The sequence below is a fragment of the Camelina sativa genome, chromosome 9 (assembly GCF_030686135.1).
Source record: "Camelina sativa cultivar CO46 ecotype springtype chromosome 9, ASM3068613v1".
Taxonomy (NCBI): domain Eukaryota; kingdom Viridiplantae; phylum Streptophyta; class Magnoliopsida; order Brassicales; family Brassicaceae; genus Camelina; species Camelina sativa.
In genome coordinates this window covers 26,746,382-26,764,963 of record NC_141888.1, presented here as the reverse complement: position 1 = coordinate 26,764,963, position 18,582 = coordinate 26,746,382, and the positions used below count along the sequence as shown (strand labels likewise).

The 18,582-nt window shown below is 36.4% G+C and overlaps 3 protein-coding genes, 1 long non-coding RNA gene and 1 pseudogene across 5 annotated transcripts; 4 read left to right on the top strand and 1 right to left on the bottom strand.

The window, feature by feature from the left end:
* Positions 1 to 196: 196 nt before the first annotated feature.
* Positions 197 to 2,520, bottom strand: LOC104711497 (pentatricopeptide repeat-containing protein At3g49740). Its single transcript, XM_010428198.3, has one exon. It carries the CDS (start codon positions 2,518 to 2,520, stop codon positions 301 to 303), a length of 2,220 nt encoding a protein of 739 aa, XP_010426500.2. The 3' UTR covers positions 197 to 300.
* Positions 2,521 to 2,673: 153 nt separating this feature from the next.
* LOC104711495 (pentatricopeptide repeat-containing protein At3g49730 pseudogene) lies at positions 2,674 to 4,787 on the top strand (annotated as a pseudogene). The gene has a single exon (XR_015566306.1). The product of XR_015566306.1 is annotated as a pentatricopeptide repeat-containing protein At3g49730 pseudogene (transcript).
* A 527-nt stretch (positions 4,788 to 5,314) lies between these two features.
* Positions 5,315 to 6,183, top strand: LOC147938820 (uncharacterized). Its single transcript, XR_015566307.1, has 2 exons — positions 5,315 to 5,464; positions 5,543 to 6,183. It is a non-coding gene; the product is annotated as an uncharacterized LOC147938820 (long non-coding RNA).
* Positions 6,184 to 6,424: 241 nt separating this feature from the next.
* Positions 6,425 to 7,051, top strand: LOC147938819 (uncharacterized). Its single transcript, XM_087465773.1, has one exon. It carries the CDS (start codon positions 6,425 to 6,427, stop codon positions 7,049 to 7,051), a length of 627 nt encoding a protein of 208 aa, XP_087321899.1.
* An 8,214-nt stretch (positions 7,052 to 15,265) lies between these two features.
* LOC104711494 (GTP-binding protein At3g49725, chloroplastic) lies at positions 15,266 to 18,580 on the top strand. The gene is made up of 13 exons (XM_010428195.3): positions 15,266 to 15,943; positions 16,042 to 16,106; positions 16,228 to 16,290; positions 16,375 to 16,464; positions 16,543 to 16,655; positions 16,742 to 16,816; positions 16,963 to 17,107; positions 17,191 to 17,246; positions 17,337 to 17,387; positions 17,479 to 17,533; positions 17,623 to 17,679; positions 17,772 to 17,891; positions 17,979 to 18,580. The coding sequence occupies exons 1-13, from the start codon at positions 15,412 to 15,414 to the stop codon at positions 18,423 to 18,425; spliced, it is 1,869 nt and encodes a 622-aa protein (XP_010426497.1). The 5' UTR covers positions 15,266 to 15,411; the 3' UTR covers positions 18,426 to 18,580.
* Positions 18,581 to 18,582: the final 2 nt, after the last annotated feature.

The window sequence follows — 18,582 nt, the reverse complement described above, 5'->3', positions numbered from 1 at the left end:
TTGATGCCAGTACGTTGTGTCAGTAATAGATGAAACGTTGTGTTTTGTATTCTATAGATCAAAAATTATACAAGAGCTACTTTAGGATACGCGATGATCATCATCATTCATCATTATCCCTCCCACTCTATCAAGAAGAGAAGAGAGACTCATGATTATGCTTTTTTAAAAAATTTTGAATTCTTAAACTCTTGAATTTTGTAAGAAAAATTGAATAAAAAAAATTAAAAATATAAGTATGGTTTTTGTTCCTTCGCTTTAATAAACCGGGTCTATCGGTTAACACCTAAGTTTAATCGATTACAGTCTCATCCAGCTGCAACCTCGTTGCTTCATAGCTCCTATTGAGTTGATGGCTTCTCTAGTCTCTTGTGCTTCTTTCCACAAACCAGCTCCTGCGTAAATATTCGACAGTTGAACATAAACAGATGGATCATTCTTCTCTTTCTCCATTAGCAACCTGGCAACCATCTTCCCCAGCTTCAAATCTCCATGAGCAGCACAAGCACTAAACAAAGCCCACCACACATCTACACGAGACCCGATGCTCTTCTCGCTGATCTTTACCAAAGTTTCCGCTTCATCGAGATGACCAGCTCTACCAAGAAGGTCAACTAAGCACGAAAAATGATCCACATTTGGTACTATCAGACCGTGACATTCCACCATTGAGTTGAAAATCTCGAGTCCCTCTTCGACTAAACCAGCGTGGCTGCAAGCAGAGAGAACCGCTGTGAATGTGGCTGCATCGGGATACACCTCGCCTTCATCTCGCATCGCTTTGTAGGTTAAAACCGCGCTCTCTCCTTCCCCGTGTCTAGCGTATGCAGAGATCAGAGAATTCCACGACACAACGTCTTTTTCAGACATCTGCTTGAACACTTCAAGAGATTTTTGTATAGTCCCACATTGAGAGTACATGTTTATAAGGCCATTACCTATTAATGTCGTCTCCTTGAATTGGCCGTGTCTAAGGACGTACGCGTGCGTTTGACTTCCGAGCATCAAAGATGAAATGCTTACGCAAATACTCAAAAGTGTACTTAGAGTATAAGCATCAGGTATGATCTTGACCTCTGAGTCTAGCAAGCACGAGAACCTTTCCAACCCTTCAAAGGGAAACCCGTTATGGTAAAACCCTGAGATTACCGCGTTCCAAGAGATTAGATTTTTCTTCGGTGATCTTTCAAATATTAGGTCAGCTTTTTCTATCTGTCCATTCTTGGAGTAGGCAGATATTAAAGCATTGGAAATTTCAATCTTCGAACTAAGGCCAAACTTGGTTATACACGCTTGAACCATCTCCAGGGCATCTAAATCTAGAGAGGTTGCTAAAAGACTTCCGAATGTAAACTCATCCGGTTTAACTCCTATTCTGTGCATTCGCTTGTATACCGACATCGCAGACTCTCCCAATTTTGCTTGGTTATAACTGGAGATCATTGTATTCCAAGTAACCAGATCTTTCTCTTCCAATGACTCGAAAACCTTATGAACAGCATCAAACTCCTCAAAAGAAGAATACATTGTCATAGTGGCATTGTTAACCAAAGTATAATCTTGATACCCTGTCTTGATGGCTAATCCATGTACTTGGTGTCCCATAGCCACACATGAACACGAACTCATCACGCTAACAAAGCTTAGATCGGTTGGTCTAAGATCAGCTTCTAGCATTTGTTTAAACACTGACAAAGACTCTTCTCTTTTGAAACCAGCCAAACCATCAATAACCACATTAAAAGTGACCTGATCACGAACAGCAACATCAGCTTCTTCAAACACCCGACAGGCATCACAAACAACTTGGCAGTTGAAATACATTGTAATCAAGGCATTCACAACAGACGAAGCAACCAAAAACCCAGCTTTTATAACCAGCGAATGCACCTGCTTACCAAAATCCAAAGAACCATAGTAACACATACTCAAAACAGTAGCAAAGCCAAACTTGTCATGTCTAACACCAAGCTTGTGCATTTCTTGAAACAACTCGATACTTGTTCCGTGATACCCACTCTCTTTACAACCAGTGATCATAGCATTCCAAACCGCAACATCACCTCTCTCAGGCATTTTATCAAACACCTCAAAGGCATACTCTATATCCCCAAGCTTAAAGCAAGCACTCAAAAGCGTCGTCCATGAATAAACATCAGGCTCCTTAATCTCTTCGAAACTCTTCTTCAATAAAACTAAGTTCCCTAATCTCGCATAGAGAGAGAGAAGCGTATTGGAGACGTGAGAGTGACACAATAAACCAGAGCGAATCGCATAGCTATGAACCTGACCACCGAAGTTGGTATCACGGAGGTGCCCAGATGCAGTAATTGCTACGGAGACGCTGTACTGATCTGGTCTCAGAGTTGTGCAACGGTGAACATAGGCGAAAAGCTTGAGCGCGTTTCTGTTCTCGCCTGAACGAGTGAGACCCGTTAGTCTCCGGTTTAAATTGAGCAACGTAGTCGAGCTTTCGGCTATGGCTGATAAATTCTCTGTTAAACATAGAGCTTTTCTCATCAGTCATCTATAAGCTCTTTCAGGTCTTGACCATATGCAAAAACAGAGGAAAAGGAGAAGACTTTATATAAGACGAAACTGCAAAAACAGAGGAAAAGGAGAAGACTTTATAAGACGAAACGGTGTCGTTGTGGAGAGAGTGAAGTGAGAGAGATGCGGAGATTCTCGACCGTAGTCAAACGCTGTGTTCTCTTACCATCTTCTCAAGCAAATTCTCGAATTGATCTCATTTGCAAAAGTTTTCACATTTCCAGAGTTCTTAAATACGATTTCGTTGAATCAACAGAGAGAAAGGAGAATGGGGTTGGCTTAGTTTGTCAAGAAGATGAATTCGCCGGTGACGTCGAGAAGATATACAGGATTCTGCGGAATCACCATTCTAGGGTTCCGAAGTTGGAGCTTGCTCTTAACGAATCAGGTATTGATCTGCGACCCGGGTTAATAGTAAGAGTGTTGAGTAGATGTGGTGATGCTGGGAATTTAGGTTATAGATTCTTTCTCTGGGCAGCGAAGCAACCTGGTTATGGTCACAGCTATGAAGTGTGTAAATCTATGGTGAAGGTTCTTTGTAAAATGCGTCAGTTTGGAGCTGTTTGGGGTTTAATTGAAGAGATGAAGAAAGAGAAACCAGAGTTGATTGAACCGGAGTTGTTCGTTATACTGATGCGGAGGTTTGCTTCTGCCAACATGGTGAAGAAAGCAGTTGAGGTGCTCGACGAAATGCCTAAGTATGGGTTAGAGCCTGACGAGTATGTGTTTGGGTGTTTGTTAGATGCTTTGTGTAAGAACGGTAGTGTTAAGGATGCTTCAAAGCTTTTAGAGGATATGAGAGAGAAGTATCCTCCGAATTTGAGGTATTTTACTTCGTTGTTGTATGGTTGGTGTAGGGAAGGGAAGTTAATGGAAGCTAAAGAAGTTTTGGTTCAGATGAAGGAAGCAGGGCTTGAGCCTGACATTGTTGTTTTCACTAACTTGCTTAGTGGGTATGCTCATGCTGGCAAAATGGCGGATGCTTATGATCTTATGAAGGATATGAGAAAGAGAGGGTATGAGCCGAATGCGAATTGTTACACGGTTTTGATTCAGGCGTTGTGTAAGACGGAGAAGAGGATGGATGAGGCGATGAGGGTTTTTGTTGAGATGGAAAGGTATGGATGTGAGGCTGATCTCGTGACTTACACGGCGCTGATAAGTGGGTTTTGCAAATGGGAGATGATCGATAAGGGTTATAGTGTTTTGGACGATATGAGAAAGAAAGGAGTCGTACCATCGCAAGTAACGTATATGCAGATAATGGTGGCTCATGAGAAGAAAGAGCAGTTTGAAGAGTGTTTGGATTTGATTGAGAAGATGAAGCAAGTAGGTTGTCATCCTGATCTTCTCATTTACAATGTAGTGATCAGATTAGCTTGTAAGTTAGGGGAAGTGAAAGAAGCGGTTCGGTTATGGAATGAAATGGAAGCTGGTGGTTTAAGCCCCGGAGTTGATACATTTGTTATTATGATCAATGGATTTACAAGCCAAGGTTGTCTAATCGAAGCTTGTGATCACTTCAAAGAGATGGTAAGCAGGGGAATATTCTCTGCGCCTCAATATGGAACGCTGAAGTCGTTGCTGAATAACCTTATTAGAGATGATAAGCTTGAAATGGCGAAAGATGTTTGGAGTTGCATATCAAACAAAAGCTCTTCTTGTGAGCTTAATGTAGCAGCTTGGACAATATGGATCCATGCTTTGCTCGCAAAAGGTCACGTGAAGGAGGCGTGTTCGTATTGTCTGAATATGATGGAGATGGACTTGATGCCGCAACCTGATACTTATGCGAAACTTATGAAAGGATTGAATAAACTGTACAATAGGACGATCGCTGCAGAGATTACAGAGAAGGTGATGAAGATGGCAAGTGAGAGAGATATGAGTTTTAAGATGTATAAGAATAGAGGTGAGGAGATTTTGATTGAGAAAGCTAAACCTAAAGGGAAGAAAGAAGGGAAGAAGAAAGGGACAACTCATCATAGGCTTAAGGGAGGAGGTGAACGAAGTAAAGCTAAAGTATTTTGACATTATTACCTAGAGTTTCCAAAAGAAGCAACTTTAGATTTATAGTTGAATCAAACGTTCATGCGTTTGCTTTGTTTCATTATTACATTCGATCTCTTTGTTATCTTTGCTAAGAATAAACATGTAGTTGCATTCATTTTAACTCTTGAACTTGACTAAGAGCGAAAATGGCACTGTTGTTATTCGGAAAAGGATACATTTCTACACAGCTGTTGCCTTTGTGATGGTGTTATTTAACACAATCCAAAATCGTGGTACTAAAAAGCATACGTAGCATCAGAATCGGCACGAATTACAGTTTTACTCACAATGTATGGAGTCTTTGGACAAACAGATTTACTTCAGGTAGGAAATTGACATTTTAAGTATAGTTTGTGTATCATAACAATAACAATTGTTCGTCTAGGAACCGCCATTCATTCTGAATGTTATTTATTTCTATAGATGCTTAAAGTTAAGAATTTGGAGGCATTATAAGTGTTAAACTGAACCGAATTCAAAACCGAGTTTGTTAATTCAAATCCAAACTGAAATAATAAAATCTCAAAACAGAATAAATTGAATAGGAAAAAAATGTCAAACAACAACATAAACTTACAAAAACTATTGATAAAAAAAGATGAACATTGCATATAATTAATTGTTTGAATTTTTTTTTTTGACTTTCGAAATAAATCACGAACTTTTGTTGGTTATGTCGAATAAAACATGATCTGACAGAAACCCTGGTGTTAGAAAGAAGAGCACACTCAAAAAAAAAAAAAAAAAAATGTGTGGTGTAGGTTTGTGCAGAACTTGACATGGTTTACGATCCTAATCTCGACGATGTGACTAAAAATCTTTGCGACGGGTTTGTTTGAAGGAGAGGACAAATCGTTCCTCTGTAGAAAATCTCACTCCTTGAAGGTTGTTTTTTTTTTTTTTTTTTGTTTTATTTACTTAATGCTGCGCTTAATTGCAGAAAGTGATCCTTGAGTGAGTGAAGCACGGTCGGTGGTCGACATCCCTTTCTCTCCGGCGGTGATGAGGCTGTGGTAGATCTGCCTTTTTTTGTGCTCATCTTGGCTTCTCCCGGTGAGTTGAGGAGAGAGCCTCCTTCTCTCTCGGCTGTGGTGAGAGCGGTGGAAGACAGAAGGTGGATCGGTGGGTTTCACCGGCGATTAACGGCGGATCTCTTGAGATCTTGCAGGCTTGTCTTGGGTTTCGGTTTTATTGAGCCACAAATCCTTCTGCACCGCCGTTACAAGCTTTCGCTGGAGGAGGTTTTGTCGTGGAAAAAGCTTCTGAGGCGGTCGTCGCCGGAAATCGAATCAGGGTGCCCTCAAAGAAGTAGTCTCCCTCGCAAACGCCACATCTACTAGGTGGGCCTCGTGTACATACAGTTCAGATCTCTTTTTCCCGGTGCTATTTACTTTGTCCCCTTTTGTGGCCGTGTGAATCTCCAGTGTATCTCGCTTTCCGATTTGCTATATTGGAGAGTTATTATTAATAATAAAAATTTAATATTTCAAAAAAATAATAATCCCTAATTAAAAAAAAAAAAAAAAAAAACAAGAAACGAACGTTAAGCAAAAAGGAAAATTGGGAAAAAAAAAAAAGAAAGGAAATTGTATGTAAATTGATCCGTTACAACAAATTATAATTGACACTCATTAATTATAATCAGAGTTTTGCTTTATTGCTAAGTATATAAATAGGGCTAAACCCTAAGCATAATAACATTACACCGCACTTCTCCACAATTTCATCTTTCACAACAATCGCTCTATCTCTCTCTCTCTTTTATTCCAATCTCTTTTACGACTCTCAAGTCTCATCATCGATCCATCTCTCTTCGATAATAATGGAAACCAAACCAGTCGGTGTCGATATTCATGTATCGGGTTGGTCTCATCCCTTGTCAGATTTCTTAAGCGATGTAATAATCAGTCGAGACAGAAAAATCGAGGAACTTATCATAGACAAGAACGATGACAGCGTAACGAGTTTCAGATCTTACCCTGACGATACTTCTCCTTCCGACCCACTCATCTATCTCAAGTTGGAAAACTTCGAACCAAACTCCATCTATCAACTTGTTCTCAGCGAACTCCACGATCGTCTCATGTCCAAACAAATATCCGATCAGATTCTTCTTAAAGCCCAACAACTCACAAGTCAATTGACACCACAACAACCCTTATTCATAACAGTCTACATCACATTGACACACAAGGAATACATCGTCGTGCCTTGTATCTCTGGTCCGTCGTCTACAAGTACAGATCTGGTGGACAAAGAGAGCGAAGAAGAAGAAGAAACCAAGACTTGTGCGATTTGTTTGGAGAATTTGTTGGAGTCGGGATGCGACGTTGAACGAATCTACCCTATGCCTAATTGCTCGCATCTTTTTCATGAAGATTGTGTCATCCAGTGGTTGAATCGACAAAAAAACTCATGCCCTCTCTGTCGCCAACCTATTTACACGTAACAAATTAGTGAAACAGTCTTGTTAGGGTTTCAAAACTTGTATTTTTTTTTTGCTGTGGTTGTAATTAGGGATTTAGTTAATCCGCATGTCCGAAGTCTAGTTAGGGTTTCAAATTTTTTTTTTTTTTTTTTTTTTTTGTGTGGTTGTAGACGTGTAATTGTAGTAGTGATAATTTAGTTAATCTAGGGGTTTCACAATTGTTATAGTGCTGGTGATTTTAAGGTACTCATAAGGGTGTATTTGTTTATTGAAAAATTTATATACTCTTGACTTGAAATTCACACTATTAATTCATTACAAGATTGATTTTAATTGGTATGCAACACAAATCTTTTAAACTTGGACTTTTGCGTAGAGATTAATGATATAAACAAAAAAATGGAAGTTTCACTATATCTATCAAATAACAACTTAGAGTTTTAGAGTTTCTAAAGCAACCTGGCACGTGAGTTTGAGTTTACTCGCGGCTGTTGCAGCACCTAACTACTGTTATTTTTTCACTGCATTGCAAGAGAAAAGGAGATACACATTAACGAAATGGTCAGTGCAAGAGTTGCATTTACTTATTATAATATTTTGTTTAATATTTTCACTTAATGTCACTTCTTCATAATATATTTGTTTATTAGTAATATAAATATAATAAATATTATGATTCTTGTTACTCTTTACTATAATTTTTTATAAAATATCTTATTTTTTTTAATACATACAAAAATATTTACAAGGTTGCCTCTATTCATTATGATTTTTCATTTAATATTTTTTAACTTAGAAATGAGTCTTTTTGCCATAATATTTTTTTAATAAAATTTTTCATTTTGATGGTTATGTATTTTTTAACTCGCAGATATATATGTTTAATATTTATGTAGTTTTAGCTTATTTATTATTTTTCTTCTTTTGAGATAATTTTTAATTTTATTTTTATCATATATTTTCAAACTATGTTATTACTTTCAAATAATTTTATAACATATAATTATAAATTTATAAATTAATTTAACTTTTTTGAAATATTTTTACTACTATATCGCGGGGCTCTGAGTTTTAGTTTTTATAGTGTTTGTGTTGTTTTTCTTTGTGGGGTATTCTTTTTACCTGTTTTTGTCTCTTCAATCCCTTTGCTCTTCTTATTAATTTGTGTTTCTAACGCTAGCCCACAAGTTAATTATAATTTTTTCTTTTCTATGGACGACAAAAAAGAGATTATGACTTTGTATTTATCATAAATTTATATTTAAGTTAACTAGCTTTTTCAAAAAAAAAACTCACTAGCTTGTAAGAAAAGGAAAGATTGAAAATAAAAAATCTAGCGAGAAAATGCAATTTCCTAACAATAATAGAACTAATCAAAGTTTTATAATCAAATTTTCACAATATACAAAAAAACTTGCAAATATTTTGAAATTATTATAACATTGATACAATTTTAACTTGCATAGTTTTTTATAGAAGACTAAGGCTCTGATTGGTAACATGAGTGATCATTGAGTTAAATTGAGTTATGGACTTAACTCAAAGATTATTCAAAAATGTTACCAATCCAGAACAAAACAATTTTTTTTGAAATTGAGAAATTATTCAAAAATGTTATCAATCATACTTTAAATTAATTTCCAAAAAAATATACTTAAAATAAATCTAAAAAATATTAGTATCACATAGTTAAAATACTGTTTAACAAATATTTAACATATTTTGTTAATTCCTAAAATAAAATTTAAATGCTCGCGGGTCAAGTGATAGAGCGGATTTGAAATTACAAAAATATGACTATATAATTTTATTTTACGGGTTGTCTACACAAATACAATATTTTAGTCTTTTATAAGACGAGTTAAACGAAAGGTGTTATGCCAATTCTAACATGTCACATCACATTCATACGTGAAACTGAGGATTATATTAAACTTTTATTATTTAGATTAAAAGTCTATTATCAAAGTTAAATAATGCATAACAATTACGAATACTATATTATAATAATCAAATTTCACACAATAAAAATATTTAGACATACCATCAATTCTATATTTATCTCGCTCCTTACTTTATTCTAAAAGCACTATAAATTGAATTTATATAATTTCAATAATATATCACAAAATACTAAAATATTATTAGATGCAAAAATGGTCCCGCAGTGTACCGCGGGTGAGATCCTAATAATGTGTTATGGTTGATGTACAATTTTGAGTTATGTTCTTTGTAAAATTTGTTAACTCAAACATTATTCAACATCATGAAAATTTTCATGATTTAAAGATGTGAAATGTTGAGTTAGCTATTAATCTTTATATAATACAAAAATTTATTCTTTTATTTTTTATTTAACTGATATATCCACAAAAATAATCTTTACTGTTTTTATTTTATCTAATAACTTCTTTTAATTAGTTCTTTTTTTATATAATGCCAAAATTATTATTTTTTATTATCATTTGAAATGAAAAATAGGCATAGATCTAAATATGAGAAGATTGTAAATATTATGGAATGCATGTAGTTAATTTTTTTATTTGCAATGTAACTATTTGGGTAAATTTTAGCTGATTCATACGTAAACAGTTCTACGGAATGAACGCAAAGAGATCTTTATTAATTAACGCTCAAAATTACAATAAATCAACATCAACACCCATTGTGGGATGATCCTATAAGCCATAGTCGTATCTAGTCGTTTGATAGGGATTTCACAACTCTTGGTTGACGATAATCTCGTTCATTCTCTTTGGAAGTAGCGAAGTTATGGCCCCTTGAATATTCTCCCCACTTCTTGTAACATCAGCGAACCAAATTGTGGGTTTTGGGGATGGATGTCGATCGACACCAAGGTAGTGTCGATCGACACCAACAATTTATGGTTCGACCAGCTTGATTTAAACACTACAAGAAAACACGCCTTTTGCGATGGACGTATACATCGCTATTCCCTCGCAAATCGACAAAAGCGAGAGATTTGCGAGGAAAGTCCGTTCCTCGCAAATCGCTTCTCGCAAATTGGTCAACGTCGCAATTCCCTCGCAACTTTTGCGAGGAACAGTTGTCCCTCGCAAATCCCACGCAAATTGCGAGAAACAATTTTTCTAGCAATATCCTAGCAAATATGTCTCTAGTAAATCCCTCGCAAACTTGCGATGCTTTTGCAATTAATATTTCCGTCGCAAATTGTATTAACAGTATAAAAAATAAATTATATTTTTCATTTTGGTAAGCTTAATTAGCATTAAACATGTAATTAAAATTAAACTTGTAATTAAAATTATCCTTAAACTTATGCAAATTAAAGCTGTTATTATTACTAAGTTTACAAAATAAGTTAACAAAACATAATAACCATCTTGTTCTACAAAAAACATTACATATGAATCAGTTTAAAGGATAAAGAGAGTTCATCAGTTTCACTGTCCCGTGGTTCCATCTCCGGTCGCCGGTGAATCTTCTCGGCCAAATCTTGCAGCAAACTCTGGATCTTTCGATGCAAGATAATCAAAGTATGCATCATAACTATGCATCTTCTCTGAATTTTCTTGCATCTTCAGATCATTTTGTTGCATCCTCACTTCATTTTCTTGCATCTTCTCTGCATTGGCTTGTAGTTGAGTTGCCTGAGTTGCAAGAACAGCTTCGGCAGCAGCAAGCTTCGCAGCTAGAACAAGTGGATCTTCAGTAGGAGGCGGTTGAACAATATGAGCTGAAGATGCTTCTGCTTGCATGTTACCAACCCCATATATCCGGTTCTTTTTCTTCGGAGCAACCTGCCAACAAAACATATACACACCATAAGTATTTAGACAAACATAAACATAAACAAATACACACATAGTTTACACAAATACAAACATTAACATAAACAATGAAGCATGTTTTACCTCGGTATAAATTTGGTTCTTCACTGTTAGTGATAACCCGCCATAAGCACTACTCTCCATGTTATCCGCTGATAATAGCTCAGACTCAGCTTCAGCTATCTTTGACGACACTTCATTGAACACCTTCTCAGACAGTCCATCAACAAACGACCCATCAGGTTTCCTATGAGTGTCTTCTAGTATTCGCAGGAAATCAGGTAGTGGCTCACCAGTACTCTCAGACTAAAAACAGAGAATTGAAACAACTATATTAGTATATTGTAGGTATGATATGAATAATGAACTTGTGTTAAACAGAGATACTCACAAGCTTTCGTGCTCGGGCTTTAAAAGAGGTCTGACCAGAACGGTGCTTATGTATTCCGGTGCCTTCAGGATCACTATAGCGAGCATTACGGCCATTGATACTCTTTTTTCTGATTTTGGTTCACACCAAAACTTGACCAAGCCATCCCATACAGTAGGATCAAGCCACCGCGGCATTGCGTCATTACCTTTCTTCCGCCACTTACCCTTCCACCGAGACACTTGATCACACATCCAGGACTTCAACTTCTTTTCAAACTCAGCTCTAACTCTTCCATTGATGGACGCATCCCAGTTATATGTTTGCTTGTAAGTGATAGACACAAAAACAAAATCAGAACTAGAACCAGAATCAAGTGATAAACACACAAAATTTGTAGTTTAAACACATCAACAAATCTGTAACTTACCGCAAAAGTTTCAAACCACCAGTTTACAACATCACCTGGTGTTTGCGTCCAATTGGCATGAGCTGATTTGAAATCTCTTTCAAAAATGGCTCGGACAGTAGTAGCAACCGAGCCATCCTGGTCAAACCTACAAAACATAAGATAAAAGGAATGAGGATCATTGAAAATACAAGACATAAAGACACAAGACATAAAGATTGAAAATACAAGACATAAAAATACAAGACATAAAGATTGATCTAACGATAGGTATACATTCTCACCAGAGAGTACCCGGAGGTCGCTTAGGATCTAGTTTTGTTAAGTTTGCACGCCCAGGACTTGCAAGTAACTGTTCCAAAGTAAAAAATGTTTGAGAGGCAGAGATACTGTTAACACGTGATGCTGATTGCTGAGGAGGAAGATCATTTTCCACCGCCGGAGAGGTTGCATTACGGTTTCCTTCTGTCGCCGGTGAGGTACCTTGAGAAGAGGTGGGAGAAGGTACCCTTTGAGCAGAGGCTGTAGAACGTATCCCTCGAGCAGGGATGGGAGGAGATAACCCTTGAGAAGATATGAACCTTGTGTATGCATTTTGGTTTACAGAACCGTTATTGTCTCGAGAAGACATCTGAAAGTAAAATTCAAAAATATTATTAGAATTAAAATCAAAATCAAAATTGAAATCAAAATCGAATTACATAAAAACCCTAATATTGAACCCTAAATTAAATAACCCTTAAAATCAAAATTAAACCTAACCACTAAAACCAAAATCGAATCAAAAAATCAAAACCCTAAAGTTGAAACCCTAAAATTCGAAACCCTAAAATCTAATTAAAACCCAAATCGAATCCCCAAATCGAATCCCCAAATTGAATCCCCAAATTCGAAACCCTAAAATCTAATTAAAACCCAAATTGAATCCCCAATTTTGAACCCTAAAATCGAATTAAAAACAGAAGAAAGAAGAGACAGAAGAGATCAGAGAAGAGAGAAGAAATCAGAGAAGAAATCAAAACCCTAAGACTGAAATCAAAACCCTAAAATCCTAAACCTTTGTCTCGCAAACAGATCTAGCCGACATAAGAAGAGAGAGGAGGAGTAGACTAACCGAGGACGAGGAGATTAGCCGGAGAAGAGAGAGGTGGAGGATTTGAGTAACCGGAGAAGAGATGTGGTTAATCGGAGAAGAGAGGTGGAGATTGATCGGAGAAGAGAGGAATTAGGGTTCGAGGGTTTTTGCGGCTGTGGATTAGTCGAGGTTTGAGCTTCGCTCAAACTAGGTTTTTCTATTTATATAGGAAAAACGCTGCGTCGCAAGTCTCTCGCAAAAATTGCTACGGATTTGCTACGGTCCCTCGCAAATCCCTAGCAAACATATTAAAATATGTAATTTATATTTCCAGAAATTGCGAGGGAATTGCTATGAACTGAGACATTTGCAATAGATTTGCGATAGATTTGCGATTTATTTAGGGTTTAGGTTTTATAATTGTCATTTATGCCCTATTTTTTGATTATAAATCTTGGATTCATCTTTTGAAACATTAATAGTAATGTAATTAGTCTTAAGGGTTTAGGTTCAAGGGTTCATTTGCGAGGGAATTGCTATGACGTAAGAGATATGCGATGGATTTGCGAGTAATTTGCTATGCAAATAGCAAATCCATCGCAAATTTGTCGCAAACCTTCAATCTCTAATTTATAAAAACCATCAAAAATGATTTAAAACAATTAGTCAAACAAACTTTCAAGTATATTATGTGGTCCAATAGGCTCATCATACTTTTTTCTATCATCAAACTTTTTAAAATTGTCCAATTTTGCATCTTCCTCTAATCATTAACTATCTTCTAACTATCTTCCTATATATGTTCATTACATTAAGACAAATATTTGACAAATATTCCAAAATTGTCCAATTCTCCAAATATTTTGTGTTGCACTGCCCTATCTGTGATTATAAGTTTTGGATTCATATTTTTAATCATTAATAGTAATGTAATTAGTCTTTAGGGTTTAGGGTTTAGGATTTAGGGTATAGGGTTTGAAGTTGTAATTTGCGAGGGAATTGCTATGATTTTCTTAATTTGCGATGGATTTGCGACTAATATGCTATTTATCTAGCAAATCAGTCGCATATTTGTCGCAACCTTGTATATTTAATTTATAAAAACCATCAAAATAATTTCAAAAGTTAACAAAATTAACTTTCAAGTATATTATAAGGTCTAATGTCTCATCATACTCTTTTCTATCATCTTTTTAATCATTAAAAGTAATGTCTAATTATATTAAGTTTTGTAATATTAAAAAAAAAAAATTCCTCATTTTGCAATGGATTTGCTATGGCAATCGCAGTTCACTCGCAGATCGGTAGCAAATTTGCTATGGATTTTATTTTCGCAAATGCATCGCAAAATTGCGAGTGATTTGCGAGGAAGGTGACCTTCCCCGCGAGTTTGTCGTAAATACCTCGCAAATGAGCAGTGGATTTGCAACGACTTGCTTCCTCGCAATTTTGCGAGAGATTTGCTATATATTTTTAATTTCTCGTACTTTCGTCGCAAATCCACCGCAAATTTGCGAGGGCTCTCTTCCGTCGCAACACGTCCTCGCAAAAAGCGTGTTTTCTTGTAGTGAAATTGTCAAATTAGAGCGATTTGGTTTGAGTAAAATCCCAAACCGGGGTATATATGTAAGAAGTCGACCTGAGGGTTTCGGGAAAGTCACTTTTAACCGTTCCAGAGAGAAAATAGAGAGGAAAAAAGAAGAAAGAGTGTTCTTGGAAGATTTTGGAGATTCTAGGTTTGTTTGGTGAGATTTGTTCCTGTGGAGTGGAGATCTTGTGCTAGGAATGAAGGAAAAGCCTTCTAAGGTGTTGGATTCGTCAGTTGGGGTCAGAAACTTCCTCCAAAGAGGTGAGTGTATGACTATGACCGATCTAATTTTGAGATTTCCATTACAATAATCCATCACGACTTTTCGAAAAATATCCAAAAGGTATGAATGAAAAAACACAACTGTTGGTCGCATTTATTCGGATTGTTATTACATATAGATTTATCCGCGGTATACTATATGATAACTTTTACAGATCTAATTTTTCACGAGTTAAATCTTAAAAAAATAAATTTACGGAGTAAATTTAAAAACACTAAAAATTTTAAAAATAATAATGTAAGAATATTTTTTTGATGGATTAAATCTAAAAAACACAAAAAATTAAATTTTTATAATCATAAGAAATTCGATACGGTAAAAATGTAATATTATTATAAATAAAGTGTCTCGTTGTGTCCGCAATATACAACTGGTCAAATTATAAAATTAACAATACAATTATACAGTTTTTAAAAATTTTGTTTTTGTTATAAAAATATTGTCCCACAGTATAAAGTGGGTTAAAATCTAGCTAAGTATTAACAAATTTCATTAGGTAGTTAAACAAAATTTTGTGCTTTATATGGTAAGTCAATTTAACTACTTTACTTAGCATAATTTTGCTAACACTGTGGTTTATTTAATAAAATCAACAAAAAATTGTAATTTATTTAGTAAATTGATGGAACTTACATATTTAATTTACCAAAAACAAACTTTATATTTCTTTTTTAGTCTTTTTCTTCTTTTTTTTTTTTGTTAGTTGATGACTATTTTTGTGTTTGTTCTTTTTGACATATTTCCCAAATCAAAATAGACAAACGAACCGACCTAAGTTTTTAACAAAATTATACGAGAAGCTTAGATGCATTGTTCCGATGACGAGCAGACTTGATCTTTCTGAATGAGTAGCGCAACAAGTGTCGCACTTTGCCTGAATCACTTGAACTTTGGTGGTCAAGCAAGTTTCCTGTACAAGAACACCAAGATCCCACTTTGGAATCGTCAAAAACTTTCTAATCGTACCTCAATGTTGAGGACATTGTCTCATGCTCGGGACCGTCTTAGATCCGTAACGACATCATCCCCCCTTGCTCGGAACCATCTTAGGTCCAAAACGCCACCATTGTCTTCTCCATTCTCTTCGAAACGGCATGCGCCTAAGACGACGAGCGAAGTAGAAGAAGACTCGCGTTCGAAAGATTCCGTTTTGCTATACCCTAAAGATCCTTCAAGCGCGCCTAAGCTCTTTCTAGTCCAGCCTCGTCTAACGCCGCCTAAGTTTCTTCAGGCTAAGCTGAACGAAGCGCTCTGTCTAGCGAATTCGCTTGAAGAACAGAGATATGGCTACTTTGAATCTGATTTCTTCGAAAAGGAATTGCCTTCTCATGTTGTTGTTCAAAACCCTGTTCGTAGATCATCTAAACCTCGCGCAGGTTTGTGTGTTTTAGAATGTTTTTTAAGAATCATGCCTTCCATTTGTTCGACGATATTCCTGAAAGACTAATTGTTAAAAGTGTGTTTCGATTTTTAGATACTTATTTCGGGCCTGGGACTGTAGACAACATCAAATGCCATCTAAATGCTGAAGATTCTAAGGCAAGCAGCTAAAACATTTCTGCTATTTTCACAAATTATCAAATCTTTGTTTTTTTTTGCTTTCTTTGGCTGCCTGTGATGAAAAGTTGGATCATGCTGTTAACAATCTCTTGATGCTCAGGAAGAAGTTGATGCTGTTTTTGTAAACGCCATGTTGACTGCTATTCAACAACGGAACTTAGAGGTAATGCCACGAAACCATTAAGTTTCTTCGTTTGTTTTCCTTAAGTTTAAAGCTAATGTTGTGTCTTTGCATTTGACTCTTCAGCGAATATGGGAAAAACCTGTACTAGACCGTGTAGGCCTTATAATCGAAATATTTAATGCTCATGCGCATACAAAGGAAGCAAAACTACAGGTACTGCTGACAATAAAGTTTTGTCTTTTACATACTAGGAAATGTTTACTGATAGCTGCTTGGTTTATCCATTCACAGGCTGAGTTAGCGGCTCTGATGTATAAAAAGAGCAGGCTGGTTCGAGTGCGTGGTACTGATGGACGCCACTCTTTTGGGCAGTTTGGAGAAGCTGAAGTTGTCAGTGCCCGAGGGTGAGTGATTTGTCTTGCTACTTTGCGTATTCCCTTTACTCTTTTGAATTTTTAGACATTGATGAACATGTAAAATTGTTGTGCAGGAGAGCAGCAAGTGGAACCGGCGGTGGTTTTGTAGGTGGTGCAGGAGAAACTGAGCTTCAGCTTCAACGCCGAAGGTCCTTAACCTTACCAAAGCTTTTCTCAGACCACATTTATATATTCTATATTTCTATGTCTAATTGTTGGTTAACCGAAAGACTTATTGCAGCGCTCTCTTTTCTATTATTTAATCTATGCGTTTAACAAAATCTTGATGCACCAGGATAGCAGACAGGAGGCTTCGCTTGTTATCCCAAATCAAAGAAGCCCAGCGAACACGACTATTGCAACGTGCTAGACGTCAGAAAAGAGCGGGGCGAAAATATGAGAGTGCAGCTACCATTGCTGTTGTTGGTTACACAAATGCTGTAAGTGTTTTGAATTTTTCTCCCAAGGAGTTTTCAGCTGTTTTTAGTCTACTCTCTGAGTATTAATTATCTGCTTTTGTTAGGGAAAATCGACTCTGACAAGTGCATTGACAAAGAGTGCTCTCTACTGCAATGAGCGGTATAATTCAAATGGTTTCAAAACTATCTTTAAAATGTCAAATTTGAAACTGAAGTCATAACTTTTGAATGCTTGGTCTGGTCTCTGCAGATTGTTTGCCACATTAGATCCTTCACTCAGGAGTGTCTATCTTCCTTGTGGGTAAGTTGATTTGTACTTTGGAAATCATGTTTATAACTTTAGGGTGCACATGAACTTGTATTGAATCGCAAGAGTTGTGAGTTCTTTTCAGGGAATTCGTGCATCTGAGTGACACTGTTGGATTCATATCAGATCTGCCTATACAGGTAATATATACCTACTTTAATATCATATATTCTTTTTCAAGTGATGTGTCACTTACTTTTCTTTTCGTGGGTCACACACCTTTTCGCAGCTGGTGGAAGCATTTCGATCGACTCTAGAAGAAGTTGTTGAAGCTGATATACTTATAGTAAGAGCTAAATAAAAATCATATTCTTGAGTTACAAGTAGTAGTGAAAACTTTGGAAAGATCTAGGCGTTGATGTGATTGGTTGCCTGCAGCATGTAGTTGATTCGACAGCTCCAAATATCGAGGAGCATCGTGCAACAGTGTTCCATGTCCTAAAACAAATAGGAGTATCTGAAGAGAAGCTTCAAAATATGATTGAAGTCTGGAATAAGGTAGGATTGAAATAAACCTGTCTATACCAATACAAGTAGAAGAAACAAACCACCTTCTTTCACACTGGGGATTTTTGTTTGTTGTAGATTGATTATGAAGTGGAGGACGAGAAATTTCTAGATGATGGCGAAGGAGAAGGAGAAGAAGAAGAAGCTGAGTTAAACGACGGTTTAAAAGCTGAAGAAACCGTTGATGAAGACGAAATCAAAAACCAAGATGATGACCCTGATGGGTGGCTATTGTGTGAAGATGAAAATGTCAGTGAGTCTGCTGAGGTCTGGAAGGTTCCAGAAGTTGGTAAACTAGATGCTGCGGAGAAGAAAGGACCACACGTTAGAGTTTCGGCATTAACCGGAGCTGGTTTGAAGGAGTTGATATATCTGATTAATGAAAAAGTGAATGTTCTAATAAAGAAGAGGCTCGACCATCATACGATAGTCGAAAGCAGCAGCGAGGTTCATAACCGTAAATGGAGACCACCTCGTGAAGATGAAGAAGAAGATGCGAGATTACTCCCCTTAGATCAACGATGAAAGAAAAAAACAATGTTCTGTTTTTTTTGTTTTGTGTGTGTGTGTGCCACAGAACAAAAAGAAATGCATGTCGTTTTTTTCGAAACTGTGCATGTGTAATAAAAACGGCAAGATGTTGGTTCTTCTTTTTGGTAATATATTAAATGGCTTAAATACG